Genomic DNA, 11,984 nt, shown 5'->3' on the forward strand with positions numbered 1-11,984 from the left:
CTATAAATGCTATTAAATGCTATGCTTGCTTTACAAGGCAAATGTATGAATATCCCATAAGCATACCCATGGACACATGCATGCATTGCTATGCGGAGGTAAGAAGAGGATAGTGGTGCTATCTGCTGCACGAATCCCGTTATATCTGTCCATCTAATCCATGGTTTTGTAATTTGCATGCGCTCATGAAGTTTAAAGCAGGATTAGTTCCTTGGTCAACCAAATGTCGCCTTAGACACACATTCCACAGCACAGCTTTACTTGATTGTCACAATATATAAGTCAGTGTCTGTTGTGATGAGTTATATGTCAAATCTGGGTTTACAGATAAGAGGAAATATCCATTTCATGTAACCAGAGATAATATCTTTATTTTTCTTTGAAATGAACTCCCTTGCTTAGTTTTTTTATCCGTTTTTGATTTTATAAAACCATATTCAACACACTAGAAGTTGAACCAGTGAACCACCATGGTTTCTTTCATACTCCTATAACAGCATATCATGGTTTTTAAATGATTGGTGGATATCAACCCATCTCAAATGACATTTGTGATGGAGAGGAGAGGGGGGAAATGGAGAGAGAGATGCGAGAAGGGAGTGAGGAGAGAAAAGTGAGACAGGGAGGAGGGAGGGAGGGAGGGAGGAGATAGTCTGAGAGAGGGGAGGCAGAAAGGATGGCGGGAAAGGAGGAGTGGGAGAAGAGGAATGGGGGAGACGAGTAGGAGATAAAGAGTATTGTAGCGGGGGAGAAGAGTGGAGCGAGAGAGTGCAAGACAGAGACGATGAAGAGAATTGTATGAGAAAGAAGAGGGGGGGGAGAGCGTGCAAGATAGAGAAACGATGAAGAGAATTGTATGAGAAAGAAGAGGGGGAGAGAGAGAGTGCAAGATAGAGAGACGATGAAGAGAATTGTATGAGAAAGAAGAGGGGGGAGAGAGAGAGTGCAAGATAGAGAGACGATGAAGATAATTGTATGAGAAAGAAGAGTGGAGAGAGAGAGAGCAAGCGTGATAAGATGAGGAGAAATGTAGGAGAGAGAGGAAGCGTGAGGTCTACCGCTTATTACAGTGTGACCTTGACTGCTCATCTGAGCAGCTCTACTGATGACGCACAGGGATATTATTGATTGGCACGGCTCCTGTGTACACATCACGGACAGCTGGGATGAACAACTGCAAATACTGAGCCCCCCTCTCTTTGTCTCAAGAGTCAAACAGACTATTACCAAAAGGCAATTAACAAAATATGGGCTGAGGCCAGTCTTTTTTTTGTTGTTGCTATGTTATTCCCTGTGTTTATAATCATCCCATGAAAAGTGCTTTTTCTCCATATGGTCACATTTCCCCACAAGATATCACAGGAAGCAGATGCAGCTACCGCAGGGCAAATACAAACCACAAACATCAAATATTAATTCTGCTTTGTTCTTGGGCCATTTGTGCTTCTACATTCTATGTCCATACATCAGAGACCCAGAGTGCAATGGATATAAAATGAGACTCAGAACAGCCAAGAGACTGACGGTGCTGCCAGATCAGCCAAACCAAATAACCCACACAACCTCTGGGGGCCGATGCCGAAAAGACACTCAAAGAGATTTGGACGTTCCAGTGTCTCCTACTTTGGAAAACTATTGATAGCCTAGCAGTTGTGGGAAATAACTATTGTGTGCAATACCATTTAATTTCACTGCACATGAGAAACCTGACAATTTTCCACTTGTAAGACGGAGGGACATAAGAACTCACACTCGTTACCTTCTGTTGGCACCGGAGGAGCTCTGAAGCTACTCTAGGCCGAGCATTTCATACCATGCATAATATATAGCTAAGGTGGCGGAGCGAGGAGCGGCTTTGAAATGCAAATAGCCCATTGTTGGTTTGTTCGCCAGCAATGGATTAATCGTTCAGATTTTTTTTATGCAGACTCACACAATCCACCAGTGCACACGGAAAGTCCTGACTCATAATGTATTTTATTCATTTTGCAAAATGTGGCTTTGTAATACATGTGTATATGGCCCACGTGGAGATATAATCTTAAAATGGTAGGCCTACATTTAAGATACATAGCTATGTATAATCTAAACATTTGTAAGTCGATTTTAAAGTATAGTTGGCAACATATTGTAAGTATATGAATTTAAAATGACAAAACAAAAATGTGGCTGGTGGTTAAATGACAAGTGGGCTACACAGTGAATGTTACCTCAAGGGAACCAAGAGCCCTCTGCTGGCGATACAACAGACAGCAACCATGTCAAAAAAACAACGTTGCAATCACAGGACTAAAACAATTATTACAATGGCACGATGACACTTGGGTGTATTCGAATACACCCATAGAATGATTGATAGACAACATGTTAGGAATATACAATACATTTTCTGTTACAAGCAGGTATGAATGGTTTAAAAAACATTATTTAAAGCTTTGGGTTCAGCTTTACAGCAAGGCCACATGTGTAAGTAGCTTCATGAAATTGATATAATGAAAATAGAAAGATAAATTGTAAGCATTCATTAACATTTTATGTTATTATGTTCAGGGTTGATTTGCATAGAGGTCTTTGTTTTATAGATAAAGCAGGTTATTTTTGGAGTGCAAGATTATTTCTCAGTATTTCCCTGATTACCATGATTGGAAAGCAATTATGATTGATGACTTTTTCTTCATTGTCTATAGTGGATTTAAAAAAAGGATGCACCACTAAAGTAAATATTTCATGTTTACCATACCATAGTGTCAATTCCTTTTGACATCCAATGATTCTAAAGTAATTAAAATAAACAAAATAAAAATGATAAACCATGCAATTTATTACTTTCAGGTGGATACTATGATTGATGACCCACATCAAATTAGATTAAAAAAACTGGCAACAAATCAGACAACCTAACATCAAAAAGAAATGTTAGTATGACATTTAGTTATATGTAATTAACATTTCTCTACACCTACATGGTGAAATGCACTAGGAAAAATAAAAACCTAAAAGAAGAAGCTTCATAAAGTGGTATTTTAATGACACAATAAATTGGCTGCATGCAATTGGGACTCAGTATGAATTATGATTTCCCATGACATGGTTATTGGTTACTTTGAGGACATCTACAGTGTCACTAGTATTGGCAAAGCACCTTTCCTTTTTAGTCACTTCCGCCGCACAACTTCAGCAGTAGCTTCTGGTAATCCCCAGAGGTATCGCCCTGAGAGAAACAGTTGTAGATCAGCACAATGCACACAATTTCACAACAACCAATGTTGAAAACATTCATTCATATATATATGAAAGGTGCTGTAGGTTTGGGGATTGTATGAGCAGAAGGGTCGATTTTGAACCTAAAAACTCCCCAAAACAATCCCTCCTTCCCTATGTTTCTCCGCCATTGAAAAGTGTTGCATTTCCCGAACCTGTGATTCTCTAGGCCTGTGATTGCCAGGCAAGATGGATTCCCCGGACCAATCAGGGCAAAGATGCCCTGACTGGTCTGAAATGAGCCAGGAGAGGTCTAAAATGCTGACTTGTACAGAGGCAAGCAGAGTCAACTCGAGAAATTCCTTCACACAGTGGATTTCACTCCTTATTAGCCGACAGATGGCTATGTCATTTGGAACGCATTACACTCAAATAATGAATTCCTGCCTAAAGCACCTTTAATTACACATTATCAAAGCCATGTTAATGCACTTTTGACTTACGGAGATGTGAGTGTACAGGGATTTCTGGTAGTTCTTCAAGTACTCCTGTCTGATGTCCAGCATGTCCTTCTCTGAGCGTGACACCATGATGCGGATGAGGGTTCGATCCTTGGTGCCGGCTCCCTGTGGTTCAAACATGGTATTGTTGTGGACCAGATTTTCAAAAGGTGACATTCAAAGATGAGATTAAAAAATGACATTCAAAAGGCATAAGTCCTCTGTAACTGGGGTCATACTACAACACGAAAACAGTTTTAAAACGCATTTCACATCAAACATCTTTCAGAGTGTTTTTGCCCAGCAATCTCTGACACGATAACAAACAAACCGACAAGTTTTGTTGGTTTGTCGTAAACACACACTTTTGAGAACCGCTTTTGACACACAAAAAGGGAATGAACCATGCTTTACCTGCATGGCCTTATGAAGCCTCTCTGCAAAGTAGGCTGGGGTGTTCCGGATGCATTTCACTGGACAGAGGAAACAGTTGGTTAGTGATCAAAACTGTTTAGATTAAAAAGGTGCAGTGTTTAGAATTGAGTGGCATGTAGTGGAACGGAATGGGCAGAAATGGAATATATTATTCGGCAGGACTTTCTAATTGGTAACCTTGGAATTAAGAATGGTTGTTTTTTCGTTTCCTTAAACTGAGGCATTTAACTCTTCATACTACACTACATGACACTAAATTCTACATACTGTCCCGCTGCCATATTTTACTATACGATCTCCTGATAACCAATTCATTTAGGTGGTATCCTCTATATTGTTTACACTGCATGAATTTCAAACTGTGATCGTAATCCGTACAATAAATAAATACAATGACTTGTGCAGACTATTAAGTAAGCATAAGTCAGACACAAAGTCCAACGAAAGACTTTGACTGAGAATGAAAAACAAAACCACTTACCAACAGCCACCATGCCTGACTCCACGTTCCCGGACATTTCTCTGCAGATGCTCTTCACGATGTCTCGGCCACACATCTGCTGGTACTCGTGGAACACTGTCAGAAGAACAAGGAGGCAGTTACTTATCTGAGTCCAACCTGCTGCTGCCCAAACGGACATTGGGGTTCAAACCGAGGCCCTTTCGGGCTGATAGTCAACCATACAAACTACTAAAGACTCTACTGTACAGCCTTTCCTTTGCAACTATGTGCAAAGGAAAAATGCTTGAGTGAGGAGAGTTTTGACGCTATGTATCACAAAAGCATGGACACACACACACACACACACACACACACACACCTGTTCTGAGGTGAGGAACGCTGCGGGCACACAGGATAGCGTTGAACTGAGACTCATCAGTTCCCACTTTATTCTCTCCAGCGGCATGCAATTTCTGCAAGACGCACACAAACAGAAAAATATATATAAAACTAACTAAGTCTTCATAACAAACTGTGGAAAACCGAATAATTAAAACATTGGTGTTGCTGTCTTGATGTGTGCCAGATGTTTACCTGAGCATCCTGCTTGGCCAGAGCAACGTCCACATTTTCCCTCTCGTCACGATTTCCCTGAAAGAGAAAAGGAAATAAAAATCACATCACACACAAGTACAATGACAGAGTAACATTTGAGCAAAGGAGTATCAAAGTATCAAACAATTTACATCGTTTATCTCAATTCCTACATGAAAATGTATTTCTCCTTTCTCCTTCAACCTTTTACATTTAACTTTGACATTTAACGTCAGTCTATTTGCTCAGGGGTAACTTTAGCATACGATGAGCGTGTGTTTCTTCCAAGCTGATCACATGGATATTATTGTCTGCGAGGCTCTGGCCCGTGTTGATGGGGCTTCAGGATGGAGCCCTGTGGAAGAGCGCAGTGTGGAGCAGCTACCTGACAGAGAGACACCAGCAGCCTGCGGAAGTGCCCTGAGGTATCGTTGCTGATGGCGTCCTCCAGAGACTTTCCGTACTCTGCAAGGTAAAAAAGCGTTGCATGGGCACAACACGATCAAACAGGCTGATTTCCCACAGGGTCACAAAACGCCAGGCTTGTGTCTTCAACCCAACGCAATCAGAGGCTCGATTTACGAACCAAAAGGTTTATAGCAGATCCGTTGCTGTTCATTACTACGATAATCGTCTCTTTCCAAACCAAAAAACTGTAGACATGATAAACAATGTCATTAATAAACCACAAGGCTGTTTGTAGAAACTAGGCCATTGTTTTGTCTCTTGCATCAATATCACATTCCATAGTAGAAGCTCCAACGGATATGACGTGAAAATGCATTGGCGCTTTTTAGAATATTTCTTACTGGTATACTCCGGTATGGGGTACACCAGTAACTATGGGGAAACAGGCCGTGGTTAAACTTTTTATAAAACTATGAATCAAGACTTGTATAACCTAATAAAAGGTTGCGTAAAAAGTGATGCTTCACAAATGTCTGAAATTTTAGTAAAGTTATATAAAGGCAACTTCATTAAGTTACAATGTTGATCTTATTTGTATTATCGGAGTAAATCAATGTCACCTGAAACTACCTCTTGACACTATTTCACATCCCTCAGCAGTGCAAAGGAAAAAAGGATAATCTCGAAGCCATGCGAACCTGAATAGAAACCCAGAAATAAAACTCACCAGCTTTGTAGACCTGGTTGATTTCGCCAATCTCTGCATTGGTGCGAGAGGAAAGGATCTCAATGAGGCAGGCTTCATCCGTGCCTGCGCCCTGTATGGAAAGTGAAGGCAAATGACTAAAGTAGGACACGCCTACCCTTGAGCCAACACAGACCATGGAAACCCATCCCTCTGTATTCCCTGTTCCCTGAACCTACCATTATTCATGGAGAAAGCTACTCATCTATCTAAAATTTTCCTTATCCCTGTGTTATTATGAGTCACACTGTGTGGTTTGCTCGAGGAAAAAGGAAACGACATTCGGTGCGACATTTTGTTGTCGTTGTTGAAACAAGTCAACTGTTCCAACCTTAATGGCTTCTCTGAGTTCAGCCGCGTCGAAGACCGAGGGTTTCATCAGCGTGGCGATCACCAGGTTTTCAAAGTTTCCAGTGAGCTCAGACTTCAGGTCCTTGAATAAATCCTAAAGGGAGACGCACAACACCAAGACGGTGGATCCAAAGTCACCACAGATATGGATTTTGTCACGTGTAAAATGGGCCGGTGTGTCTCAACCGTGTGTTGGTGAGGACCTACCTTTCCGTAGGTCGTTTTGTAGGCGGCTACCAGGGGAACTCTCTGCCTCATAGAGCGGTTTCCCAGGAGTTCAATAATCGCTGACTCGTTTGTGCCTGTTCAAAATGTTGAAATGAAGACAATCATTTGTTCCGACATGATTATTGAAACGCAACCATTTACCAAGATTGGTTGGAATGAATGAGTAACTGTTCTTAAATGACTTTCCTGGTTAAAATATAAATGAAAGGTTACATAATGGTTGAATAAGATAAAACAGCCTGAATACGTATTGCTTCGAGTGTAATGTCAACATAAAAGATTGAATTGCCGTCAACTGACCGAATCCCTTCATGGCTTTGCGAAGGACTTCGACGTCCCTCAGAGGGTCGGCGCTGGGGAAGTCTTTAATGGTACCCCGGAACCCCTTCTAAACCAGACAAAACACCGCAATGCGACACACATTCAGCACTGGAGGAGGAGAAAATCGCAAACACAATACGATCACTATGAAACCCCTTGAAGACTGTCAGGGAAAGTTTGGCCGTTGTTTTTTTTGCAAATCTTGTTTTGTAAATATATTGAGTTTCAACTCAGTCTAGATTTTTTTTTCTTTTGTCATTACTATGATATTACTATTATAACATCCATGACAGCCCATTGATAAAGCATGGGGATACTTACAGCAATGGGCACGGGGCCGGAAGAAGGGGCTGAGCCGTACCCAGGCATGGGGGGGTTGCCTCCACCGGGGGCACCGGGGTAATTTGGCATGGGCTGGCCCGGGGCAGGACCCTGGGGGTAGCCCTGCTGGCCCCCTGCTGGCTAGAAGTAGATTAGAGCAGAGTAGAGATCTTTATTATCACCACAGTAGGCCTGCCCTAACCCTAACCCCGTAGCAGAATGAGGCCCAATCCCATTTCTACCCCTTACCCCTTGTTTTGAAGGGGTAAGGGGAAGGGGAAGGGGTAGAAATGGGATTGGGCATTAGAATCAGAATCTCTTTATTGTCATCGCACATGGTACAACTAATTTAAATGCGGTGCGATTCACAACAACAAATTGTAAATCTATAAGAAAAGAAGAAATATATGTACTGTATAACAAATAAAAGATAAAATATACAAAAAAAAAAAAAAAATACAGAGAAATAAGAATAGCAGCTGAGGTAAATTCAGGATGTTTTTAAGGTGCTTGTGAAATGAGATGTAGTTGATTGTGAATGAATTCATTCTTATTTTGCATGCATAGCTTCTGGGGGAGAAGGCACAGGGCCCGGACAGGAAACCAAAAGCTGGAAGTAGCTTGGTTTGACCGCGTTTCCTTTTTTTTTTTTTTTATTACCAAAGACAAACTACCTTGTGCAAGGGGAGCTTTCAGAAGGGGGGGGTTTATGAGTGTATTACAACAGTGGCCATTCTACACAGTGTTAGAATGGCTTTTACAGAAGCTTAATTAGTTTACTACTGCTGGCTGAGTTTGTGTTCCCCAATTACGTGCTTTCAGATCTCAGCCTCCAGCAAACTTATTGGTCGAAACCAATTTGAACTGAAAGAAAATTCACCAAGATTTGAGCTCCTCTGCAATCAGACTTTAGAAATTGATCTACAGTCTGATTTGTGAGACTGTCCCAAAAGGAGTAATTCATAATCTTCAAAATGCCTACAGTCTTTGGACACTGTCTATCACTGAGCACTGAGATTTGTTAGGCCAGAAAAAAAGTTTGGTTCCTGTTGGTTGTCAGTTGAGATCATTGGTAGGTAGGGAATTTATTTTATTTTTTTCAGTGGCAGCGAATGATAGGTAGGACTTTTTTATTTTTTTATTTTTTATTTTAAAACCCTCACGCACCACTGCTCTTTGTATGCTCGAGTTGGATGGTTTGCCCTGTCCACCCGCAGACTCCATCATTGGCATATCCTAATTTATAAGACTATCCTCTGTGTTCTTCCTACATACCTGCAGAAGTATGTAATTCAGAAAAACACAGGAGCTTATCAGCTCCGCTCTGAGGACTAGTTTTTACTGACTGTGCCTCGAGTCCGTACTGAACTGGGCAAAAGGGCATTTAGTTATGCTGCTCCTTTTTCATGGAACCAGCTGCAAAATGCGCTAAAACTTAAGAAACTGGTTTCTATAAACAGGTTTAAATCCTTTCTTTATGATGTTGAAGCTGGCTCTTCTGTCCGTACATGCTTTGTTTGATGAAGTTCTGACTGTATCTGTGGAACTGTGCTGCTGCCTGTCTTGTCCAGGACTCTCTTGTAAAATACATTTTTAATCTCAATGAGACTTCTCCTGGTTGAATAAAGTGTAAATACAAAAAATAAAAATAATAATAATGCAGCAAGCGATACAAAATAATAACAATTGAAACGTGTCAAGACATTGACCTAGAATCAATTAATGCGACAGAAATCCAATATCCCCATCTCTACTCCATAGCTACACCCCAAGGAGAGAAGGACACAGCCACTGCTTCCATACGTCAGGGGGCTATACTTAGCAACAGGTGTGTAGGGTGAGATAAAGGGTGTGAGAAAGGGTGTGAGAAGGAGTATAAGTTAGGTTACATACCATTCCGTAGCCGGCGGGTGCACCACCCCAACCTCCACCTAGAAAATGGATATCAATGACACATCTCAAACAAATGCATGCTTTAAGAACGGGTGGGTCCGGCGGCCAGCCCCAAAGTCAACTAACGTACAGTACATAAAGACTATGTTCACCTTTAACGGCCATTACTACGAAGACTGCTAGCACGACAAGCATCAAATACACTAGTAGGAAAACATAAGGAATGGTCTTTAATGGAACACCTTTGAAAAGAGCCAGTAATGGCATGTAGCCTCACCTGCTGGGGGCATGGAAGGGTAACCTCCTGCCCCAGCCTGGGGTTGGTAGCCCCCGGCCTGCCCTGGGAAACCTCCAGCCTGGGCAGGGTAGCCCCCGCCCTGGGCGGGGTAGCCCCCGGCCTGGGGAGGGAAGCCACCGGCCTGGGGAGGGAAGCCACCGGCCTGGGGAGGGAAGCCGCCGGCGCCGGCCGGGTAGCCCCCAGCTTGAGGAGGGTACGATCCTCCAGCCTGCTGCGGGTAGCCGCCTGCCTGGGGAGGGTAGCCTCCTGCCTGGGGAGGGTACCCCCCGGCTTGGGGAGGGTAGCCCCCTGCCTGGGGAGGGTAGCCGCCTGCTTGGGGAGGGTAGGCCCCTGGTTGTTGAGGGTAGCCCCCGGCCTGTGGGGGGTAGCCTCCGGCCTGTGGCGGGTATCCTGGATAGCTCATATTCTGTTCTCTTGGTTCTGATGGGGAGAAAAATAGTGAAGTGAAAAGTGCCGAGGTGTATATATTTATACAAAATACTCTTTGTAAAGGGAGCCGTGGTCTTATTATTATTTTGAGTTTGAACGGAATCCTCAAGACATAGTGCCCGTTGGCCCCAGTGGTGAATCATTGTCAGACGACAGCCGATGGTTTTCAAAGTAGAGTAAACACTCCCTGGTATTTTATGAGGCCACTTAAGGACCTTGTCATCACCAGAAGACCAATTTGCTATTTCCATCTATGTTTCTGGTCTGATTTCAGAATAGTAAACTTCCTCCGACTCGAGGTTTCCTTAAATAATAGAATAATACCAATACCATGTTGTTGTTTTTATACAATCCATTCAGATATATTACAAGAGGCAGCCTGAGCCTGGTAAATTCGGAAAGGCTTATATCTTTATTTGCAGCATGCCATACTGCATACCCGACCTGAAATAACATTTGCATTGGGGGAGAATTTGACTGCTTGCCCAAGGCCAATCAGTCCTTCTAACGCCTGCTTCCCCTCATCATATGAGGTGAAGATGCAATCTCGTCCTCGTTCGATCCCTTACTTTTGGCTTGTAGGTAATGCCACTGAGATCATCATCACCCATATGCAAGCCACCATAGCAAATGGTTGCTGCTAGCACGACATAACTACTAGTATGGTCAGCGGGACTACATCTAGCCGGGCGGGGGGACAGCACTCGCCCTGCACCAGAACGGTTGTTTAGCAAACAAGGGCTGACGTCAGACCAGGGTAGCATTATAGCTTCGTGGCCAATGGTCGCACTTTTGAAAAAATGTACGACCCATTGGCCCCCGTCTTTTGAGTACCAATGGTATCAAGTATATCACTGCAACTTCGGATAATTTAAATAAAGACACCTCGGTTGCGCATCATTTAAAGAAGTATCGTTACACATCGCCTGACCAAAACATGCATTATGACCACAAAATGTCCCAAGACAACAATTCTTATTTTACACGAATCAGCGCGTCGAGTGGGTAGATTTCGGGACAATCCGCAATAAAATGTGTATCTAACGGCCAATGTAAAAACCAACAGCTCGACTTACTTTTTCCACACCCAATACAGGAAGAGGCAACAACGATCTCTGCCGAGCTGTCGACTATCCTGTGGGCGGGACCTGCATTCTCTGCCTTTGAATCATATGAAGTTTGGCCCCTCGGCTCCTGAGTTGTAGTTATTCATAAGACTCTCAGTGAGCTGGTGATGACGGACATATAATTAACACATTTATTAAAAAATAAATAATTATAAACTTATCATACAAATGTTTTTCATTGGGTCAAGTTACTTTATATAAGCCAGAACGACAAATATAAAAAATATATACACCCACGCAGGTTTTCATTATGACCCCTAGATGTCAGCCTTGGGTATTCGTGAGACAATTGGACGTCAGTGGATTTACCGACCCCACAATTATTAAAGTGCCATATATTAAGGTGTCCTACGAAATCCGTACGAACCCTATTGTATTCGTTATTAATCATTAGGTGAGTGCTGCAAACAGCGCTCAACTATTGTTTTTCTTAGGCTTTATTTGTGTGAATGCTGTAACACCAAATTCACTCTAGTTATTGACAATTTTTTTTTTGCCAATTAGATGGCTCGAAAACATAATTTGAATCAAATACTGCTTACTACATTATATAATTGTATTCATTAGGTGATTTCCACCACCCTACTCACCATCCTGTATGACCCCGTCATAGTTGCTTGCAATTATATTAATTAATGCATCTAATCTACATATACATTACACATACATAACACTACATAAACACATTTCT

General features: G+C 42.3%; 1 protein-coding gene across 1 annotated transcript; it reads right to left on the minus strand.

Annotated features, from left to right (window-relative positions):
• Window positions 1-1,933: 1,933 nt before the first annotated feature.
• On the minus strand, window positions 1,934-11,349 carry anxa11b (annexin A11b). The gene is made up of 15 exons (XM_056577133.1): window positions 11,243-11,349; window positions 9,717-10,157; window positions 9,440-9,477; window positions 7,547-7,687; window positions 7,205-7,292; window positions 6,884-6,978; window positions 6,657-6,770; window positions 6,308-6,398; window positions 5,558-5,637; window positions 5,173-5,229; window positions 4,958-5,051; window positions 4,618-4,713; window positions 4,116-4,174; window positions 3,705-3,827; window positions 1,934-3,211 (listed from the first exon to the last, which is right to left on the minus strand). The coding sequence occupies exons 2-15, from the start codon at window positions 10,138-10,140 to the stop codon at window positions 3,152-3,154; spliced, it is 1,560 nt and encodes a 519-aa protein (XP_056433108.1). The 5' UTR covers window positions 10,141-10,157; window positions 11,243-11,349; the 3' UTR covers window positions 1,934-3,151.
• Between the last annotated feature and the right edge of the window lie 635 nt (window positions 11,350-11,984).

The sequence above is a fragment of the Gadus chalcogrammus genome, chromosome 18 (genome assembly GCF_026213295.1).
Source record: "Gadus chalcogrammus isolate NIFS_2021 chromosome 18, NIFS_Gcha_1.0, whole genome shotgun sequence".
Taxonomy (NCBI): domain Eukaryota; kingdom Metazoa; phylum Chordata; class Actinopteri; order Gadiformes; family Gadidae; genus Gadus; species Gadus chalcogrammus.

Coding starts and splice junctions, on each gene's coding strand:
- anxa11b (XM_056577133.1), bottom strand. CDS start 10,140: ATGAGCTATCCAGGATACCCGCCACAGGCCGGAGGCTACCCCCCACAG. Junction 5,230..5,557: donor TGCTGGTGTCTCTCTGTCAG/GTAGCTGCTCCA, acceptor TTTCTCTTTCAG/GGAAATCGTGACGAGAGGGA. Junction 4,714..4,957: donor CGTTCCTCACCTCAGAACAG/GTGTGTGTGTGT, acceptor TTCTTCTGACAG/TGTTCCACGAGTACCAGCAG.